The sequence below is a fragment of the Melanostigma gelatinosum genome, assembly GCF_949748355.1.
Source record: "Melanostigma gelatinosum genome assembly, chromosome: 7".
In the NCBI taxonomy this organism is placed as follows: domain Eukaryota; kingdom Metazoa; phylum Chordata; class Actinopteri; order Perciformes; family Zoarcidae; genus Melanostigma; species Melanostigma gelatinosum.
Genome location: NC_136640.1, coordinates 25,573,067 through 25,594,827, shown reverse-complemented (window position 1 = coordinate 25,594,827; position 21,761 = coordinate 25,573,067). Strand labels below are relative to the sequence as shown.

The 21,761-nt window shown below is 44.6% G+C and overlaps 1 protein-coding gene across 6 annotated transcripts in view; it reads right to left on the bottom strand.

Annotated features, from left to right (window-relative positions):
- Positions 1–21,761, bottom strand: part of myo18ab (myosin XVIIIA b) — a 155,784-nt gene that overhangs the window by 41,856 nt on the left and 92,167 nt on the right. For all 6 annotated transcript variants that reach the window (XM_079272197.1, XM_079272199.1, XM_079272194.1 and 3 more), the window contains 8 exons: positions 16,131–16,274; positions 15,051–15,140; positions 14,234–14,353; positions 8,932–9,043; positions 6,959–7,086; positions 6,418–6,572; positions 5,843–5,966; positions 3,684–3,791 (listed from right to left, as the gene is read on the bottom strand). In XM_079272197.1, coding sequence (XP_079128323.1) covers positions 3,684–3,791; positions 5,843–5,966; positions 6,418–6,572; positions 6,959–7,086; positions 8,932–9,043; positions 14,234–14,353; positions 15,051–15,140; positions 16,131–16,274 — 981 coding nt within the window. The remainder of the gene's footprint in view (positions 1–3,683; positions 3,792–5,842; positions 5,967–6,417; positions 6,573–6,958; positions 7,087–8,931; positions 9,044–14,233; positions 14,354–15,050; positions 15,141–16,130; positions 16,275–21,761) is intronic.

The following is a 21,761-nucleotide window of genomic DNA, read 5'->3' as shown; positions in this document are numbered from 1 at the left end:
ACCTAAGCTGCCGTCTGCGAAGGAAACCGCTGATTTGGTGGTCCGAGAGGTGGTGCGTCACCATGGCATCCCTAGTGACATTGTCTCTGATAGAGGGCCCCAATTCATGTCCAAGTACTGGAGTGCATTTTGGTCCTTGTTTGAAACGTCTGTCAGTCTTTCATCAGGCTACCATCCGGAGAGTAATGGACAGACGGAACGCGTGAACCAGGAGCTGGAGAAATACCTACGCTGCATGGTATCATCCAATCCGGGTGCCTGGAGTCGAAAGCTGGTGTGGGCTGAGATCGCCCACAACCAACTGAGTGGGTCCTCCACCGGTATGTCGCCTTTTGAGGTTCAGTACGGATATGTCCCGCCATTTTTTCCCTCTCAGCAGTCCGAGTCTGCGGTCCCCTCTGCGGATGCTGCGGTGGCCAGATGCCGCCAGGCCTGGAAGAAGGCCCGTGCTGCGCTTACGCGCGCCACCGAAACCCATCGGATCCAGGCCAATCGCAGGAGACGGCGCGCCCCGACGTTCCGCCCTGGACAGAGAGTATGGCTCTCCACCAAGAACCTGCCTCTGCACACGGACTCCAAATTCACTCCCCGGTTCATCGGTCCGTTTCCTGTGGAGAGGAGGATCAACCCGGTGGCTTACAAACTCAGACTTCCTAGGACTCTCCGGGTGAGACCAGTGTTTCATGTCTCTTTGCTGAAACCTCTCTTCTCCTCGCCCTTGTCCAGGCCTGCCCCACTGCCGCCGCCTCCGCGGGTCGTCGCTGGTGGCCCTGTCTACACCGTCCGGAGGCTGCTGGATTCCCGGCGGAGGGGGCGAGGCCTTCAGTACCTGATTGACTGGGAGGGCTACGGCCCAGAGGAACGCTCATGGGTGCCCTCACGGCACGTCCTGGATCCTGCCCTCATCCGTGCCTTTCACCGTGCACACCCTCTCCAGCCTGGCCCACCTGGAGGTGGCCGTCGGGTGGGGGGTACTGTCAGGACTGCGCCGTAGGACCCCAGGACATCCAGCAGATGGTGGCAGAGTGCGCCTTAATTAGGTTTTGTGGACTGATTGGACTTGGCTCACCTTAAGTGGGTTCACCTGTGTAATTGCCTCAAGTGTATTTAAGGCGTGTCTGTACCTTGCCCTTCGTTCGAGCCTCATGTTTTCTTGACACGTCTGTTCCTGTGTTTTCCCTCTGTGGGATATCTTATTAAAGTCTACCTCTTTTTGGCTCCTGAACTCGGCGTTTTGTATCTACACTCAGTACCTTCAAGTTGGACGTGACAGGCTCAACTCAACTTTGACTTATTGAGTGGCGTAATAATCGCGCGACACAACGAATCGATAATGAAATTAGTTGCCAACTCTTTTAAAAATCGATTTTATCGATTCGTTGTTGCAGCCCTACAGACAATTGGAACAGCAGCTTACTTGATGACATCACCACCTCAGCTGGTCTCATGAGTTTAATCCGTTTTTTTCTGTAAAGTATTTTTACAATCAAACTAAATATGACAACCCTGCTGTTTTCGTTTTCATTTAAAATCAAAAATGATATATTATTTACATATATATACATACATACAATTATATATGTATATATACACATATATAAATAAATATATGCATGTGGATCAGATCCCGCTAGCAACACCTCACATCTCCGAAATCGTCAGAGCAGATTTTTAAATCGGCTGAATCTTGACAAACCGACCACAGATTTGATGCTTAAACAACTAACTTCTCGCCTCAAAACATCCTAAAATGACTTTCTGTGATTTAACAACAGTAGTATTTCGAAAGTTTCAACTTCCAGTTGTGTGATTTCTCCTCCGCCATTGTTTCCTGTTGCTGATGCAAAATGCATTCTGGGATATTTGGCTGTCCCAAGTACAGACAAGTCACCTCCGATGCATCCCTGGTAAAATGGGCGGAGCCACATCCGGGCATTAAGACCGTGCTTGGCTCGATGTGAACTTTGAATTGGAACAGTACTTGGGCTGAGACTGATGACGTTTCACAAGTCCACGAGTGTACAAGTACAGAGAAGTACGCATGTTGAGAAAGACACGATCACTTGTTGGAAATCCTCTTTATGGGTTGTTGCATCTCCTGTCCACCTGTTGTGACAGCTTTAATGTCGGTACACAGACAACATGCTATCTCATCACTTCCACTTTCTATCTCATAATTTCGACCATGGGGATATTTTTATTTTCACATCCAACTGTTAATTTTTGTAAATAAAAATAATAAAAAATGTATTTTTCTTTTTTTTTTGCTGGCGGATTCGCGGGCCACATAAAATGACATGGCGGGCCCGCGGGCCGTATGTTTGAGGTATTCACACTGTAGACACACTCGTGTAGCAAATGCAACATAGCGTTGTTGTTTTATCCACCGCTCTCTCGCCATCGCCCTCATAGTTCACAGAGAAACCATAGTGGCTCCAAACACCAGACCTGCAGGTCGTTGGAGGATCTTCTAGTTCTGGTCTATTACTCGCCATATTGCACCGAGCTAGCTTCGTGTAGCGGCTACACTGTAGCGTCTCACAGCCGACTGGAATAGAAAGTTGTTCTTTGGTGGTGGGCGTGTCAGAGAGCACGCTGTCCGTTACGTCATGTGGGTTACCAGTTTGAGAACAGTGGCTCCACCAAAAACATAATATTTCCCATAATTTAAGCTTCTGCATTTTCCAAATGCACTAGTATTATTCAAACGTATTGTTCGGTCCGTCATGCATACCGAACCGTGAGCCTCGTACCGAACGGTTCAATACGAATACGCGTATTGTTACACCCCTAATATATATCTAAAATACATAAAGCATAGTATATAATATACATATAATGAAATAGAGCTTATTCACTTGACTAAGCAGAACACTATTTCATTTTATATTGTGAATAAAAGACTGGATGTGTTGACTGAGACATCCTCCCCCTCACACAGCTCAGCAGGGGCTTATGCCTCTGCATCGCCCCCCCCCCCCCCCCTCTGGTTGTGGATTTCAGGAAGAACGTAGCCCCACCAGCCCCATCACCCTGTGTGACTCCCCCGTCGACGCTGTGGCCTCCATCATAACATAGGATGTACTTCCTGAGGCAGCTGAATAAATTCAACCTGCCAAAGACAATGATGGTGCATTTCTACAGAGCCATCATTGAGTCCATCCTCTGCTCCTCCATCACGGTCCAGCGCATCATCCGCTCTGCTGAGAGGGTGATTGGCTGCAATCTGCCGTCCCTCCAGGACTTGTTCACTTTAAGAACCCTGAAGCGAGCAAGAAGGATTGTAGCCGACCCCTCTCACCCTGGACATGAACTGTTTGTGCGCCTTCCATCTGGTAGGAGGCTGAGGTCCATCAGGACCAAGACCTCACGACACATGAACAGTTTCTTCCCGTCGGCAGTCGGGCTCATTAACAGAGCCCGGGACCCCCACTGACTCGGTTATCCCCAGGACAATTTCCCACCGGTCACTTCTTTGTTGTGCACTTTATTTTATATTCTATTGTACATTTTAATATGTTTCTATTTCTTGCACTGTGTTAATTGTTGTTGATTGTTTAATGTTGTGCACCACCCGCCATGACAAATTCCTTGTATGAGCAACATACATTGGCAATAAAGGGTTTCTGATTCTGATCCTGAATAACACACCAGAAGAATAATAAAATATAAAGAAAGAAGACCTTGGACAGCGATGCTTCATCCTTGGATTCCTGGGAGTTGAGGTCCTGCAGCTCGGCCTCCAGCTGCTCCAGCTTCAGGTTGACTGCACACACCTCCAGGTCCTTGTCCTGAAGGACAGAAGGTTACAGTTAGAACAGAGAGAGGGGACGGTCAGGGACTTACAGTGTGGACAATGGACCATCACATACACGTGATGAGGGAACGCTGAGCAATTACTAACTCAGCTCAGCAGGTAGCACACCAGTGGCGGCTGGTCAATAGAGGGCCATGGGGCCTGGCCCCACCTTGAGCCACACAAAAAAATAATTATAATAATAATAAATTATACAAATTGTCAATATTTGTGTTTTTGAACTGTGGAATGTACCCAGTAATGTGTGTAAAATGTGATATCTGCACAAAATATATGCTTTTCCTGCTCGTGCTCTCCGCCTGTGTGCTCTCTGCTCGTGCTCTCTGTCTGTGTGCACGATACGTCTGAGAACGCGCAGCTTGGGGGGCCTGATCGTTTTGGCCCAAAAGAGGCGGGTCTATGAAGCAGTTTAGCCAATTGCTGATTGAAGATATAAATGAGTGACATACAATTTAGCCAATCAGCGCCCTCAAATAGATTCAGTGTGGGGCCAAAAATATTTTGCCCCCCTAGCTGCGCGTTCTCGTCAGGAGAAGTCTCTACAGGCGAGCACTCCTCCTCCAAGACCCGTTTGAGAGGAGAACGTTTGGCGGAGATCCTAAAACCGTTTAGCTTGGGTGTTTTGGGTGTGACTGGGTAGACCTGCCAAACGGTGTTGGGCTGGACCAATACTCCCGCTGGAGTCTGAGCTGAAGGATGTTCTGGTGAACCTGCACGATTTCATCTGATTTCACCAGAATCCGACCCGGTAGACGATGACAAGCATTAAGAATAACTTTATAGAAATAGACAGTCTTCTCTCTGACGCTCTCGTTTACTTATGAAGGTCATACATAAGTCCTTCATAATCAGGAATAGACTGAGACTGTTTCAGAACCAGTTCAAAGTTCCTCACTAACTTTAGAGTTAAGAGAACTTTTATTTGAAAAGATGTCATAACGTTCAGCAGTCTGCAGAGACAGGTTTTAATCTGGATGCTGCTGGATCTGGTATGTTTAGTTGATAGAAAGGTTTTGAATTAATACATGCCGATATCCAGTTCACTTTATGATCACATTACATGACAGTCATTTAGCAGACGCTTTCATCCAAAGCGACTCACAGTTCAGATTCTCTCACACCGTCGTCACAGCTACGGGAGCAATGTTAGCCTCTTTCGATGATAAGAAATGATATTAAAGACCAGTTGATGAATTGATTCGTCAGTTCACAGATTTTGTTTTTTACAAAAACCTTTAATAAACTATTCGATAATTAATCATGTATTTTTTTTTATTAAGCACAAATCTAATAAACATGTCTTCACAAATGTGAGGGTTTGCTGCTTTTCCTTGTTTTATATTGTTGTGAATGGATTTTATTTCCTGGTGTTAGCTTGTTGGTAATCTACTCCTTCTTTATCAGCGGTGTTGCCATGGTGATGAATCTGTTGACATAGGAGCTAAGTAGAAAAAAGCAGAGCTCCTAAAAGCTACTGAGCCTGCATGTCAACAAATCCATGTCCAGGACGAGTGAGCAACCTTCATCTGCTGACGAAGACCGTTGCTGTGTTCAAATCCCTCGCTGGTCACGATATAGTGCAGTGAATACATGTTTCCACTCTACACAGTGACAATGAGTGTGTTTAGACACTGCAACTCAGTGATGACGCAGAATGTCCAAATGTCCATTTACTGCTCAGTGCAGTGAACACTCTTGAGTGTGTAATGCAGGAGTAACAAAAGGCTTTTTAAAGATGATATGTCCAGTAAAGTCAAGAGTGCACATGGGGTTGGGACTATTATCAAAGTCGCTTCAGAACAGAGTGACTGGAAAGTCATTTCATCTACAAACCCTTTCAGCTCTAGGGTGTTACATAATGCTTACATAAGCAGAAGGATATTATTATCAGATTATTATTTTGTAACTTTTTGTTTGACTTTGTCACCATTGGGCAAGAAAATATACTGAATAGAATTCAATTCAAAGTAAATCCCGTCATCGCCAAAGCAGATGTGCGTAACCACACAAATGTGTGACACCCACCTCCAGCTGCTGTCGGAGGCCGAAGGCGTCTCCGGCCTGCACGTCTTTCTCTCGGGCCACTTTCTCCCTCAGACTCCTCTCCCTCTGCACGTCCTCCTGGGCTCCACTCAGCTCACTGTCGAACCTGCACGCCACAACACACTCCTCCGATGAACACATCCATACAACTTCTGCTGCTTTGAGCACATTTGAGAAGCAAAAACTCTGTAAAAGTTCATAGAAAAAATCCAATCACTTAAAAAGTGCTGAGCTGGCCACAAAGACGATCCCACATGTTTTAACGACATCCTGCAGATTCAGCAACAAACATACCGCGACAGAGCATGTCCCTTGATAGTAGCCACACACACACACACACATGAGCTGGAGACTTGACTGTTCGCTCTGCACAGCACGATGCTATAAACAATCTGGAACACAATTCAGTTTTTCTATACAGTTGTTATTGTTACCACAGCAACACCACTGGAAGCTTCACAGTGTGTGGGAACACGGCAGGAGGAGGTAATGCAGCTGTGTGAAGTCACCTGCTCATTCATGACTGTGTGTGTGTGTGTGTGTGTGTGTGGACTGACTTCCTCTGCTTCTTCTCCAGGTCGTGGTTGCGGCTCTGCTGGCCCTCCAGGTGAAGTTTGGTGTCCTGCAGTTCAGCTGTCAGTCGCTGGGTTTTCTTCTTCAGCTGCTGGACGTTTCTCTGGGACTCCTCGTTATCGGCCTGCATGTCGCTGATCTGCACACATCAGCGACACACATGCAACTAGTCAGACGTGGAAAAGAACACTTTCCAGCATGTTGCAAAGCCTGTTGCTGAGAATTGCACAGAAATAAAACGCCATGCAATGCTTAACGACTTGAGAGCCAGAAATATAATCTATACACTGGATTCATAAGTGTCATTTCAGTAATCATTTAATTTACAGGATCACATGTTGCAACTAACTGAGTCAGCATTCAACCGAAACATTTTCATGTTTACTTCTGTGTAAACGGGGAACAGGAAGCTTGGAGGTATCTCATTTGGTAGAGCTCTATATCGTACCATAGATAACAAATGATTGATGACTTCTGATTGGAATTCTACAGTGCATGATGGACACAATGGTGTGATGTACTCACCCTCCTCTCCAGCTGCCGTTTGCTCTGCTGCTCCACCTCCAGCTTGTCATCAGACTCCTGCTGCAGCCTCTTCTTGGTGAATTCAATCTCCCTGATGGCTCGTTCATACTTCAGCCTCCACTCTCCTCCTGTCACACCAGCATGTTCAGTCAGCTTCACCTTGTTGGACCTCAATATGCTTACAGACCTCCCATACAATACTGTGAATATTTGTCATGAAGGAAACATTTGTCACAAAAAACAGTAGTTTGAAATTGGGATTCACAGGGTCCCCTATCTGGATTTTCCAGCTGGTTTTAAATGACCACGGGTTAAAAAGGTTCCATGTTGTGGAAGTCTCAATTAAAACAGTTAAAGGCAGCTCAGTCTTTGCAAAGCCAGAGAGATGGGAGCGCTCAAGGATTATGGCTCATGATGTCCTGAACTTCAGGGAGCCAGACCTGAGGAATCTGCATGTCTCTGTTTGAGAATTGAGTGGTTAGATCAGGATGAATTCAACTGAGAACATTGACAGGGATCTTCTGGAGACACTGGCTGTGTGAGGAGCTACCACAGAGAGGTTAGTGTACTCTACCAGGAGGCAGTCTGTCTGTCTGTCAGCACCATGTAGTTGAGATCAAAATGAAGGTTGAGTGTAGATGAGGCTGGAGATGGGAGTGGTCCGAGTAGGGAGTGGTGAAGGGGCCATTATTCATTCTCTGGGGGACCTTGAACATCTGTATCGTGGTTCAGATGCTTCACTTTTAAGTGATGGACTAATCAACCAAATTGAGTTGTATATGATGTATGAGCACATTCATTGGTGGAGTCCTTTGCTGCCTCCACCCAAGTCTATAAAAGGAGAATATGAATTAGCTTTATAGATGTGCTCAGTGCATCCTGAAACTCTACTTAAAAAAAGACATTTGATGAAAGCATGAAGCTCAACGGAAGCAACTTATGTTTGCCTTGAGCCAGTTTTAAACTGTATCCATTATTTCAAACTGCCTTACTTTACTGAGGAAGTCTGCTCCAGTACTCAAGGTCAGACTCCATGTGGCGCGGCCCACACATATTCAATGTACTTCAAGTCATGATTGTGTCGCAGTGCCAGTTCACATGAGTCAAAGCTCTGCAACATGGAGACACTTCATCAAGTCGATTCTACATTTACAAAGTCGGCATGTCGCACAAAGACAGCTGGCAGCCTGCCTGCAGGGCGTCTGGAACACGCTTCACTCCTCACTTGGAACTGATCGATTTATAATGTACTTCTTCGCATCGATCGGACACCCCCCTTCCCTTACAGTTCCTGCAGCGCCACTGAAGACCCCAGTCTGGGAATGAATTCGTACTTGTGTAACCTCTGTGTGCGGGTGTGTGTATGTACAGTTCAGTAGTGTGTGTGTGGAGATTGTCAGGTGTACATTCAACTCAGTGTTGTTTGATGACTCATTGTTCAGTCACTGTTTCTGAAAGACTAACTGTAATTGTGATCACTTTATCTTTCTGTCAACACAGTTACTATATGTCTGGAATACACTCATTTTATGTATTTGTTTACTGACAGAAAATGAATCCAAATTCATTTAGAAAATCAATTATTCATCATTTGTTAAAAAAGTCTTTAAAAAGTGCCGCCCCCTCATTCATTAGACGGACCACTGGGTAGTCACATCGAGCAAGCACACGATCCTGGTGGTTTCCTTTGCAACATGAACGGGATCATTCCCAGTCACTGTGGTTCTGTTTGCACAGTCGTATGTAACAGCTAGTGTGCTGAAGTTGTTCCACCTCAACAGATGGGACACAACTTACAGAAGTGATCCGTCCTGTGAAAGGCCTGTGTGGGTGTTCAGCAGCTTTAGCACAAGTCGGACTATGACCATTGTTATGAGCAGTAGTAGTAGTTCATGAGCAACATACATGCATATCAGAATCTCTGCTGTGCTGATGAATACTGTATCTGTAGTCTAGTCTACATGGTGTCTGACCTGTGTCGTCATCGTCCATCTCTCCATTGAGTTCAGACGCTCTGATGAGCCGGGCCTCCATCACTTCCATCTCCATGGACTCCATCTGTTTATTCATGCTGTCAAACTTGGCCTGATGGATGAGAGAGAGGAAACGGTTGCTATGACAACGTGAACACATATGCCTCCAGAGATTAACGGAAGAGTCCTGCAGGTATTTGCGTGTTGGAGGACAAATAGAGAGACATTAGACACCACAGAGACACTGAACCACATTAAGTCACAGGAGCCCACAGAACGTGGACATGTCTCCTGCTGAGAGGAACAGCTCCACAGACCAGTCAGTCCATCCTGCTGTGATGGTTGAACCTGCATGTTCAGAGTTAAGAGTGTCTCTTCTGAAATGATGCTATCTCTGACCCTCAGTGTGTTCTTCAGTGTGTCCACACATGTCGTCCTGGCAGACATTGGGACTTACAGGAAAAGCTCAGACAATAACATTAACAATGGCTCTGTTGCATTAAGTGTCCCAGTTAGCCATGTCAGTGAGCATGCACTAACTAACTCACCTAAATGGAATGCAGCCATCACCAAAGTCATTCATTTCACCTGTGCTTTCCCACTTTAACACATCACAATGATGCCGGTGTCAGTGATTACATTTAACTGGTACTTTTAACTCTTATTTTCCTGACTTACTGAATGAGTTCGAATGGTACTGGTCCATTCCAGAGCAACATTCCCAACATACATGAACCCTTCCCTGTGTGAATACCCACATTGCCCCCTTGTGCCTGCAGCAGAGCAAGGCCTTCTCTGCTGGCCTAAACACAATCACAAAGTTATAGCTATTTTATAATTTTACATTTTTTCATAAATACACTACATGTATTCTAATTATTTTCCCCATGATCTTATTTTCTCATTGCACAGCTCCTGTCTTCCTCAGTTGCTCTGCTTGTTTTAAGGAGAGCTTTTATCCAATCAGATTCAGCCTCTGTGTCTCTATGTAAGGACAGATGCCCGATGCCCTCTCGAGAGCTTTTGCAGTTTAAGTAAATGGGGACGTATTGTTGATTGTCATAGTCTTCAACAAATCAGATGTTTCGTTTGACATGTTGGGCGTATTCTTTGACATGTCAGAGCCTGCTAGGTAGCCTACAGGTACGTCAGCATTAACGTGCGCTGTGATTGGTCAGTGGGCTAGCGTGACTGTTGTGAAGCAGAAAGCTAGCTAACAGAAGTTAGTAGGAAGAGTTCAAGTTGAAAGATATGTAAGAAGTTATTCAATTCAATTCATTTTTGTATAGCCCAAAATCACAAATTTGCCTCAGAGGGCTTTACAATCTGTACATGCGACATCTTCTGTCCCAGGACCCTCACATCGGAACAGGAACAACTCCCCCAAAAACCCTTTAACCGGGAAAAAAGAGGAAGAGACCTGTGGGAGAGCAGCAGAGGAGGATCCCTCTCCCAGGATGGACAGAAGTGTGATAGATGTCATGTGTACAGAATGAACAGCATAACAGAGTTACAACACATTCTATGTCTATGACAGAACCACGGCAGGAGGCCAGACCAGGTCCAGGTAAGTTATGACATTGACATGACATTTCTAGCATTTTGCTTGCTGTAGCTTTGTATTTTTAACACTCAATGGCTGAAGGAGGAGGAGAAACGGATTTGGGAGTTACTGGCAACGCCTTTCTGGAGAAGGACATTTACAGAAAAGCTGTACATCGTAAGAAAGGGTCGGTCAGCCCCACAGCTAGCAGCTCTGACCCAGCCAGGAGAAGGATTCGTACGAACGGTATTCCTGGTTAACAGCATCGGAGAAGCGTTTTACACACATGTTATGGCTAAGAATGTGTTTTATTTGTGACTGAGCGTCTTGGTGTTTGGAGTTAAGCTGGATTTGGTAACCTGAGGTGGATAACGAAGGCAGCAACACGACACCATAGCACGACAGGACACTTACAAGCTATGGTACTTTTGAAAACTTTTGCTGAGACCCAAGTGGATCTACAACTCAACGAACATGTTCACAGGAGGACCTCTTACTGGACCTAAAGGCACCGATGTTCTGTACAACCGCGTCATTAAACTCTTTGTTAACAAAGAAAGGAGGATGGACTTTGTCTTTAAGTTAACAGCAGCTTTGGTAAGTGAAGTGCTTTTGTGTTTTTACTGCAGTAGCGTTACTACTGTGTTCATTTGTCTATGGTGTTTTTTTATGATGTGGTTAATATTGTTCCCTGTGACGTGAATAATATTTGAATGGCCCGTGCTGTTCAGTGTGTGGCAGAATGCGTGTTTTAGCGCTGCAGTGTTGCTGGATTGATTTGTTGCTTTGTAGTCATATAAATATATGTGACTGGTTCCTGTGAGTTTGTTCTTGTCATTGTGTTAATTACATTGATTTTGACGATATGCATTGTCCGTTAATGACGAAGCATCCCGGCATCTGTTTCCCTTAACAAAGTAAGAATTGTGGTCTGGAGAAATGGGGATTGTGTGGCGATTGCTTTTTCCCTGTTTGAATCAGTAGGAACAGTTAAACGCTGCGGGGAGAGTTCGTAGCTCGTGTGCTGCTGTTGCTTTCCTGCTAAGCTAGTTTGGCATCACCAGGGTACAATGTGTTTCTTCCATGGTGGGCGTGTCAGACAGCACATTGGGTGGGTTGCCATGTTGAGCGCAGTGGCTCCACCGAAAGAGCATTACCGGTATATTTCTGTGTCTGTCTGTCTGTCTGTCTGTCTGTCTGTCTGTCTGTCTGTCTGTCTGTCTGTCTGTCTGTCTGTCTGTCTGTCTGTCTGTCTGTCTGTCTGTGTGTGTGTGTGTAGATGTGAGACAGGCAGAGGGAGCAGGAGAAGAGAAAGCTGGTGGAAAGGCTTGTAGAAACGAATGCATGGTGAGCTTCAGTGGTGCGGTTGTCAACACTGGTCGACCTGCTGTTTTGGTAGAAGACGTATTGAGTGAACTTAAGGCTCAGGTCGTTTTGAGTAATCTTAATACTGCCTGCCATGTATGCAGTGCATCGAAAGGGTTAATGGTTGCTGTAATCATTCCTCCTCTACATAATAGCTGTGAAGTGATCCCTTCAGAGCGACTACAATTTAAAAGACTGCAAAAATCCATGATCAAGTTGAGCGGAAGCAAACACAAGGCTTCAGCAGTTTGAGTGAGTCTGGAAATATTGTAGCATGTCCTGTATTCTAAGCATAACGGTTTAATTCAACTTTGAAAAAATGTATTTGTTTGCTCAACCAAAGACGGCGTTCTGTGCTTGAACTTCTGGATATTGAAGAAACTAAAGGCCACATAGCTACCAAGCAGGATGTTGTTGTGTTGTAGGTGACAGTGAGGTGTTACAGCCCAGCAGGCTGTGTTCTCCTGCATCTGATGCTGAGCAACACACACCTGTAGGGGATCATTTGATCTAGTACATGCGAGTATACTACTTCATGGGGGCTCCTGTGTGTGTGTGTGTGTGTGATTTTATTTGTGACAATGCAGAACTTTAACTTAAGAGTTCTGAATGCACTCAGTGAGGCCCAAAGTGGCTAATTGAGTTGAATAGCTGTGTTTCCAGTATGTGGAAAAACCCATAGCATCCTGGGAAACATTTTGAATGTAAATAAATGCATCAATAGGATCAAAGGGAGCAAATATATCTTAGTTGGCGTAACATCTTAGCTCGTGTTAGGACATTAAACAAGTCGTAATTTATCTCTAATATCTATTCATGTTGCTGGAAAAACATCGTCTTCAAAAAACTAGATTCATTCAAGTTTCTCAACAAAAACTACATTTAAAAAAAATTACATTTGAATACATCATGGTAACCAACCTTCACGCTATATTTACTGAACAGAGCCTGAACGCAGCACAATGTAAATGAATGGAACCGCCACACATTAGCTGTTAGCAGCGGTGATGCTAACGTTACTAGCTCTCCTCCTGCTGCTTTCAACACAGTTATATTCTTCAGAATGTAGCACTATCAGGGATCGGCCAATAAAACATATTGATGATGTCCTGATCCCATATTTTGACTGAATATCGGCCGATAACGATCAACAGTAAACATGTAGTTCACACAATGATGGGTAAACTGGGGTGGGTCCATTACACCACTAGCCTTGAGTTATATATTTGCATTTAATAATGTAATGAACAAAAAGATCAATACCTACACACATTTACTTATAGTTATCGCCTTGCGACGGCATTCCTTCGCCAACCAGTCAAGTTAAAGTTCAAATCCAAGTCTGTCCAAAACTTCTTCATTTCACCATTTCATCTTACTAGACATCTGTGTGAAATTGTCATAATTACATATGACTCCTTGAGTTATGGCCAAAAACATGTTTTTTGAGGTCACAGTGACCTTTGACCACCAATTTCTTCTCAGTTCATCCTCGAGTCCAAGTGGACGTTTGTGCTAAACTTGAAGCAATTGGTGATCTCAGGTTCACTCGAATGGACAGACGTGAGGTCACAAGGAGAGTGACCTTTGACCGCCAAATCTCCTCAGTTCATTGTTGACTCCAGGAGGACGTTTCACCAGAATGGACTGGCCGGATGCACAACCCCTGAACATCAGGGAGAGTCTGCTCCCATCAGCCTTTACAACAGCACAACCTTCTGTTCAACTCAACGACTGACTGTTGCCTCTGAGACTGTGTTCGCATCTCCTGGGTCTTCAACTATTACTGACAAAACAGCAATGTTTAAATATGAGACAGCCTTTCATTATCCACGTTGAAATTGAAATGACATCTTCCAACATTAATACTCAAATAGAGGATAAAATCTCTGAGAAGAAAAGCTGGGCTGGCTAATAGTTCTGCTCTTTAATAATTCAAGCTGATGCACTAAAGTTACATTTATATATAAATGAGGAGACATTAAACTGCATTTTACGATGTGCATAATTATGAAACGTTACTGTGAAGTGGCAGAATGTGGCTGTGTTGTAGAAAACTTTATTACTTCACTGCTAAAGGGCTAATTGGGCTATAAAGTGTTATCCATCTCTACTTGCCATCACAATAAGGCACTTCCACTTTCATTTGCCTTAATGGAAGTCTGCTTGAAAGAAAGCATCAAGTGAAGGAATGGGTCAGAGCGGTAATGGACACAGTGAGGCATTAGTCCCGCGGCGTGGGACAGTTTTAATCAAACCTCAGCTTAAGAGTTAGACCGCAGCCGTTTAATGGTGCAGCATGTGAACACAAGCCGACTCTCTTATTCTACACACATGACTGTGTTCCTTCACAACATGTTGTGTGTGTGTGTGTGTGTGTGTGTGTGTCTCTACCTGCAGGTCCTTCATGTCCTTCTCCAGGCGGAGCCTCTCAGAAGTTTCCGTCTCCAGCATCTGGGAAGCTGACTCCCCGGTGTTACGCTCATCAGCCAGCTCTGATGACAGCTCTGTGATCTGATGCAACGCATGAACACAAACATATGCACAGTCAGTCACACACACAGCAGGTGTCAAGCATGTGTATACGACATGTTATATATCGATGTATAGCTTGGAAGATTTGTGTTATCAATAATGTGTGTTTGTTCTAGACCAAGCTTAGGGATCGATCACATGAGCGGCAGCCTCGAGGGCTAAACAATGAAGTGCAGTTGATCAAATGGCCCCTTGAGTCATTGCACATCCACCACCATGTTATAATGCCCGACTGTACAGCAGGAATAGATGCATTGTGTTTACAGCCTGGTACTAAACTGGTTTTAGTCTCTACAGCTTATTTCCCCGTTCATGACAACCGTACGAGGGATGAATTTACATAACTCTCCTGTTTAAAAGATATAACCGGCACAAACAACAGATCTGACTCTGGTGTAATATCACACCAAGTTGACATTATATTTGTGGTCTGAGGATTCTGTAGGTCTGACTGAAGGAGGCATCAGCTGATGCTGTAGCAACATGTGGACGGCCTGTCCCATTATCTAGTAGAATACAATGACGTCATGATTTACTCACAGCTGCTAACCCCTGCACACAGCTCTTCATCAGAATCATTTTTGAGAAAAGATTCAGAACTCTTTGCATTTGGTTCTCAGAATTCTAAGATGCTTCTCGGACATGTGCATGTGTACGTCTGTTTCTGTGTGTTTACCCGGCTCTCAAGGCGGTCGCTGCTGAGTCTCAGCTCGTTCCTCTCTTTCTCCACCTTCTCCAGCTTCTGCTTCAGCTGCTGGATCTCTTCCTGAGAGGGAAAACACAGAGGAAGTTACTGGCAGAGAGACATGTCAGTGAGAACACAGCAGATGGAGTGCATTAATCAGCATATCAACTCATTACACTCATCACCGTCAACTCATCTTTGCTAATTGTAGGGGTGTACTTATGGGTGTTTTCCTTGTGCTCATCCTCTGATGGATATGATACAGTTTAATTGATTAAATGATATTATTCAACAATATTAATTGTAAATATCTCAATCAAAATAGAAATCCTATTTGTCTCTAACAAAGTGTTAAAGAGTGCCAGAATAGCCAGGCATAGTCGTGAAAATCTGAAATTATGTTTTGGGAAAAATACTTTAAATCTGAATCCGATCAAATAGAAAAAGAGCCACCACACATAAAGTAATGTCAACGCGTTAGTAAATCCAGCCAACACTATAATGAGAGCACAGTTGTTGGAGGAAACAGAGCATTCTATTTTAATATGAATTAATGAATCGGATGAAAGACAATCTTTCCTTTTAATATATCGTGCAAAATAGCACCTCTTGTGCAAGCGCTTGTTGCCAGTTACACATCCTCACTCCCAACTCATCAACACCGACGCTTGGTCAGTGGCCCAAAGCAAGAAACTATGACGCTCTAGGTTCCCCTCCAGCGTCAGCTTTGGACGTGTGAGGGACGGCATGTATACAGTATAGTGTCTCTTCAAAATAAACTTCCGTCTCCAGAGGAAGTTAGGTTTAGTCAACAAACCGCAGTTTGGCGTGTTCACCAAAAACCTAACCTACTTAGCTGAGCTCGACATTTTATTAAACAGCAGGGCAAACGATTTCCTTTCACACATCCATTGTGCTCGGCGCTCTTCTGCTCTCTCTTCCCAGACAGAGTCCAGAGTCTGAGCCTGTGTGTGTGTGTGTGTGCGTGTGTGTGTGTGTGTGTGTGTGTGTGTGCGTGCGTGCGTGCGTGCGTGCGTGCGTGCGTGCGTGTGCGTGTGCGTGTGTACTCACGTCCTTGCCCCGGATCTGTTCCTCAGTGAGCTGCACCTCTATCAGAGGTCTGACGGTGGTGAAGAGCTTCCACCATGGCCAGCCTTTGACGCCACGATTCTTCTTTATGTTCTTCTGGATGCAGCGGATGGCCAGATCCTGGATCTGTCAACACATGCAACAATAGAGGGACTGATTAGAACTGTAAAGAGGATTTGCATCGTGCATTTACTAGTATAACCTAAAGGGTCTCTCCATGTGCTGATGTGTCTATAAAAAGCATGGATGTAGTGTCCTCAGTGTGATGTCACACACTCAGGGGCTGTTTTGACACTTCTTTACTACTTGCCATAATTGTGTCAGTTATTAAAACCCTGATTCTGTGAAGGAGAGAAATAGATTTGTTTCGAACAGGAAGTGTGTGTCCTGCAGTTTGTTTCATACCTAAAGGGTTGCAATACTGTGACAAGGGCTTTTCAAGAGAACTTAGTTGAGTGTCTGTCTTTACAGGACTTCCTCAATGAATCCCAAAGGGGTGACCTGCACTTCCATCCATCTGTTTTCTGTGATTTATCTGGGTAAGGGTTGGGTGGCAGCAGACTGGTCTCCTCCCAGTTGAACAGAACCTCCACAGGGAGGTGATCAGCAGATCAAGAATGCTGAACCAGCAGATTCGTTTTGTTGTGAAGGAGCTTTGGTTCTACAGCGAGCTCATTCCAGATGCCCGAGGTAAAACACACGCTTGTATCTGCAGTCTGTAGGTCGCTACCCAAAGCTCCTGACTACAGGGGAGGGTTGGTACATCCATGTCCTATAACAGCGTTCCTTCTCTTCTCTACAGGTTATACTCCAGGATGCTTTTTGTGATGATCTAGCGCCAAACAGGGATCTCTCCATATACTAATACATTCCTGTCTAAAGATGTCTGATTAACTTATCAATAACATGACCTCTTTCGTGCTTCAAAATAGAGTGATCATAGAATAATGCAAACACACCTGCTGATGTGGGAAAAAATGTACTCGCAAAGACATCAACTTTAGCAACTGAACCAAACATGCTCACTAATTTAACATCGTTCAAGTCGTTTAAAACAAGTTGGGAAGAAAGCAGCGTTATGTAATGTCATCCAACCTGCATGGGCTCCAGGGACGGACTGGGGGGAAAAAGTGTCCCTGGAGTTACTGTCAGACCGGCCCACTCAATGCACGGCGCGCTGCCCACTCAATACAAGCCGCGTTGCCCACTCAATACACGCCGCGTTGCCCACTCAATACACGCCGCGTTGCCCACTCAATACACGCCGCGTTGCCCACTCAATACACGGCGCGTTGCCCACTCAATACACGGCGCGTTGCCCACTCAATGCACGGCGCGTTGCCCACTCAATGCACGGCGCGTTGCCCACTCAATACACGGCGCGTTGCCCACTCACTGCACTGCGCGTTGCCCACTGAATACACTGCGCGTTGCCCGCGCGTTGCCCACTCAATGCACTGCGCGTTGCCCACTCAATGCACGGCGCGTTGCCCACTCACTGCACTGCGCGTTGCCCACTCACTGCACTGCGCGTTGCCCACTCAATGAACTGCGCGTTGCCCACTCACTGCACTGCGCGTTGCCCACTCAATGCACTGCGCGTTGCCCACTCAATGCACTACGCGTTGCCCACTCAATGCACTGCGCGTTGCCCACTCAATGCACGGCGCGTTGCCCACTCAATGCACGGCGCGTTGCCCACTCAATGCACGGCGCGCTGTCCACTCAATGCACGGCGCGTTGTCCACTCAATGCACTGCGCGTTGCCCACTCAATGCACTGCACGCTGTCCACTCAATGCACGGTGCGTTGTCCACTCAATGCACGGCGCGTTGCCCACTCAATGCACGGCGCGTTGCCCACTCAATGCACGGCGCGCTGTCCACTCAATGCACGGCGCGTTGTCCACTCAATGCACTGCGCGTTGCCCACTCAATGCACTGCACGCTGCCCACTCAATACACGCCGCGTTGCCCACTCAATACACGCCGCGTTGCCCACTCAATACACTGCGCGTTGCCCACTCAATACACGGCACGTTGCCCACTCAATGCACGGCGCGTTGCCCACTCAATGCACGGCGCGTTGCCCACTCAATACACTGCGCGCTGCCCACTCAATGCACGGCGCGTTGCCCACTCAATGCACGGCGCGTTGCCCACTCAATGCACGGCGCGTTGCCCACTCAATGCACGGCGCGTTGCCCACTCAATACACGGCGCGTTGCCCACTCAATGCATGGCGCGTGCATTGAGTGGGCATTGACTTTTCTCAACCATCTTCTTCAAGACAGGACATGCTCAATAACACGGTAAGTGATCACACGTCTAAAAAGCATCAGTAGCTTGCTGTACTTTGGCTGATGGCTGTATCTCAGACAGACTGGTAACGCTTCAAGCTCAAATGAAACCATCAATGTTCCACTGGCAGCTTGCTGAAGCTGACTGCAGGTAATCTGGAGAGCCATTCATAACACACAATTGGGACAAATTGCTCTCTACAGCAAAAGCTGGCATGACTGGAGGTCTTGATTACACAAATGTTTCTCATCAAATCCAATCGGTCTCTTTTTCAAACATGATGAGCTGGGAGTTCTATTTGAGAAATGTTTCTGTAAGTGGAGACTTCTGACCAGCAGCTGCTTTAAAAGGCACATGGAGTCGACTGAGGACAGGAGATCATGTGGCAGGATGAGAGGAAAGAGGAGCCGCTTGAGAAACGCTGATGTGGGTCATTCAGCTGTAGTCTCCATCGGAACTCTTCCCACACTCCTGCCTCAATCTCCCACTTATCTCATCTCAGGTTGATTCAATTGGACCTTTTCTTATCCAATAAAAAGAATCGATCAATCTAATCAGTCTAAGAAATATTGTCTTTTCCTTTCAGCAGGTGGACAGGCTAAAGGCAAAGGCTTCACATTATTTAGGCTCATAATACAGTTGGACTTGAGGCAGATTGCTGCACCAATGTTGTGAAAAATGACAATAAAGAAAAAGCATCATTTATTTGACTTAATATCATACACAGTTGATATTTACTTACTATGGTGATTCTTCTGCTGCGACTTACATACAGGCCCTCCTGGATCCAGTGTGTTTACATGAACATAAGGAGCCAGGTTGCTGGTAATCAGAGAACAGGTGTACATGCACTGCAGTAGCCTGGTTACTGTAAATGGAGCGGGTCAGTAGGGAGAGCTGACCTGATTGGAAGCCGGGCTTACTTGATCTTAACTGTATTCGTGACTTTAAACAATAGATGGGATGTGTTGACTCATCACACCTGTCAGAAGTCTTTGTTCTGTCTCAGGTCTGGATAGAAACCTGCTTACATGACCAGGAGAAGCCCAACAGTGAAAGCTGGCTTCTCTAACCTCCTACCACCATTATGAAAAGCAGGTTTCTAATTTACAAGAAATGTACAGCAATACATTGCTGTACATTTCTGCCACTTCAGAGTAAAGCTCCAGCAGATGTTTACGTCACAGCTACGGCATGATTTATTCTGGTTCTGTTGCATTGTGCTCTTATCGATGCACCGGCTCTCCAACTAAGCCAAGCTTCAAATATACTCTTGCAATATTTAGATTTATTTATTTTTTCAAATTTCCAGTGTTTTTATATGCAAATTGAAAATGTGCATTAAAACAGATGGGTGGAAACTGACAGGCACAAATATGCTCTGTGAACGCTCGGCCTACTTAGCTGATTATGATTCAATAAGCAGCAGGTAAAACACTCACAGCCGTCATTAACACCTTCCACATGAAGAACATGAATTCACAGTTTGGGTATGCATTGTGGCAGGAGTAAACAGTGGTCCCCTAAAATGATCCAGAATAAACTGTAATGACATGGGTGCCCTCTCCTTTACACCTCGACACACACACACACACACACAGCAGTGTCTGCCTGAGCCCACCTGTTCCCAGTTGGGAGGAGGAGGAGGGCGGGGGGTTCTGTCTTTAGGCAACTATTTAATTAGGCTCAGTGTTGGTTGGCTGGCAGTGGAATCCCCCATGCTCCTCTACTCTCAACTGCGCCATGAATGTCAAAGAGATAGCGAGAGGAGAGGCAGGCTGCAGGGCTTCAAAGCAGCCAGCGGATCTCTTCTATTTGTCTATTCCCCCATGGCGAGGCAGTCTCTCTTTCTCCAGCTTCCCTTCCTCTCTCACTTTCCTCCCCCCCCCCCCCCCGTTTGTCCATATACCAGAGTTAAAACTAGGAGTTAGCACAAAACAAACTAAAGCTTTAATCCAAAGCAGAGAATTGAATGGGACAGATTTGGGAGTGACAGACAATACTGATTTGGTACCCAGTGGGTTTGACATCTGCTGTGACTTCTTTTGTTTGGCAGATTCTGAACCCTGTAGAATAAGAATGACTTACAGAAGAACTGGCTGTCAGGCACGGTGTGGTCAAATGAAAAGACAATGGAGTACACTGGGAAGAGGTTCTGATCAATAATACTGTATTCTCAGTAGTATTATTTTCTTTGGGGACTTCACCTTGCCTTTGAACACAAAGAGGAGGATTCAAAAGAATTCAAAGAGCTGACATTTGCTCTCACAGTTTACTGCTCACTCTGCTGCAGCCTTAACAGAGATGCCAAGCCAACATTTCTATACTGCTGCTGCTTCACAATAAAAGGGCTCAATTGGTGACATGTTGGGTGGATTTTATATATACATACATATATATACATGTATATGTATGCATACATGTATACATGTATACATGTATGCATACATATACATGCATACATGTATACATGTATACATGTATGCATACATATATACATGTATACATGTATACATGTATGCATACATATATACATGTATATATTATATATACATGTATATATGTATATATGTATATATACATATACATACATATATACATGTATATTTATACATGTATATATGTATGTATACATGTATACATGTATATATGTATACATGTATATGTATGCATACATGTATACATGTATACATGTATGCATACATATACATGTATACATACATATATACACATGTATACATGTATACATATATACACATGTATACATGTATACATGTGTATATATGTATGTATATATGTATGTATACATGTATACATGTATACATGTATACATGTATGCATACATATACATGTATACATACATATATACACATGTATACATGTATACATATATACACATGTATACATGTATACATGTGTATATATGTATACATACATATATACACATGTATACATGTATACATGTGTATATATGTATGTATACATGTATATGTATGCATACATGTATACATGTATACATGTATGCATACATATACATGTATACATACATATATACACATGTATACATGTATACATATATACACATGTATACATGTATACATGTGTATATATGTATGTATACATGTATATGTATGCATACATGTATACATGTATACATGTATGCATACATATACATGTATGCATACATATACATGTATACATATATACATGTATATGTATGCATACATGTATACATGTATACATGTATGCATACATATACATGTATACATGTATATGTATACATGTATATGTATGCATACATGTATACATGTAT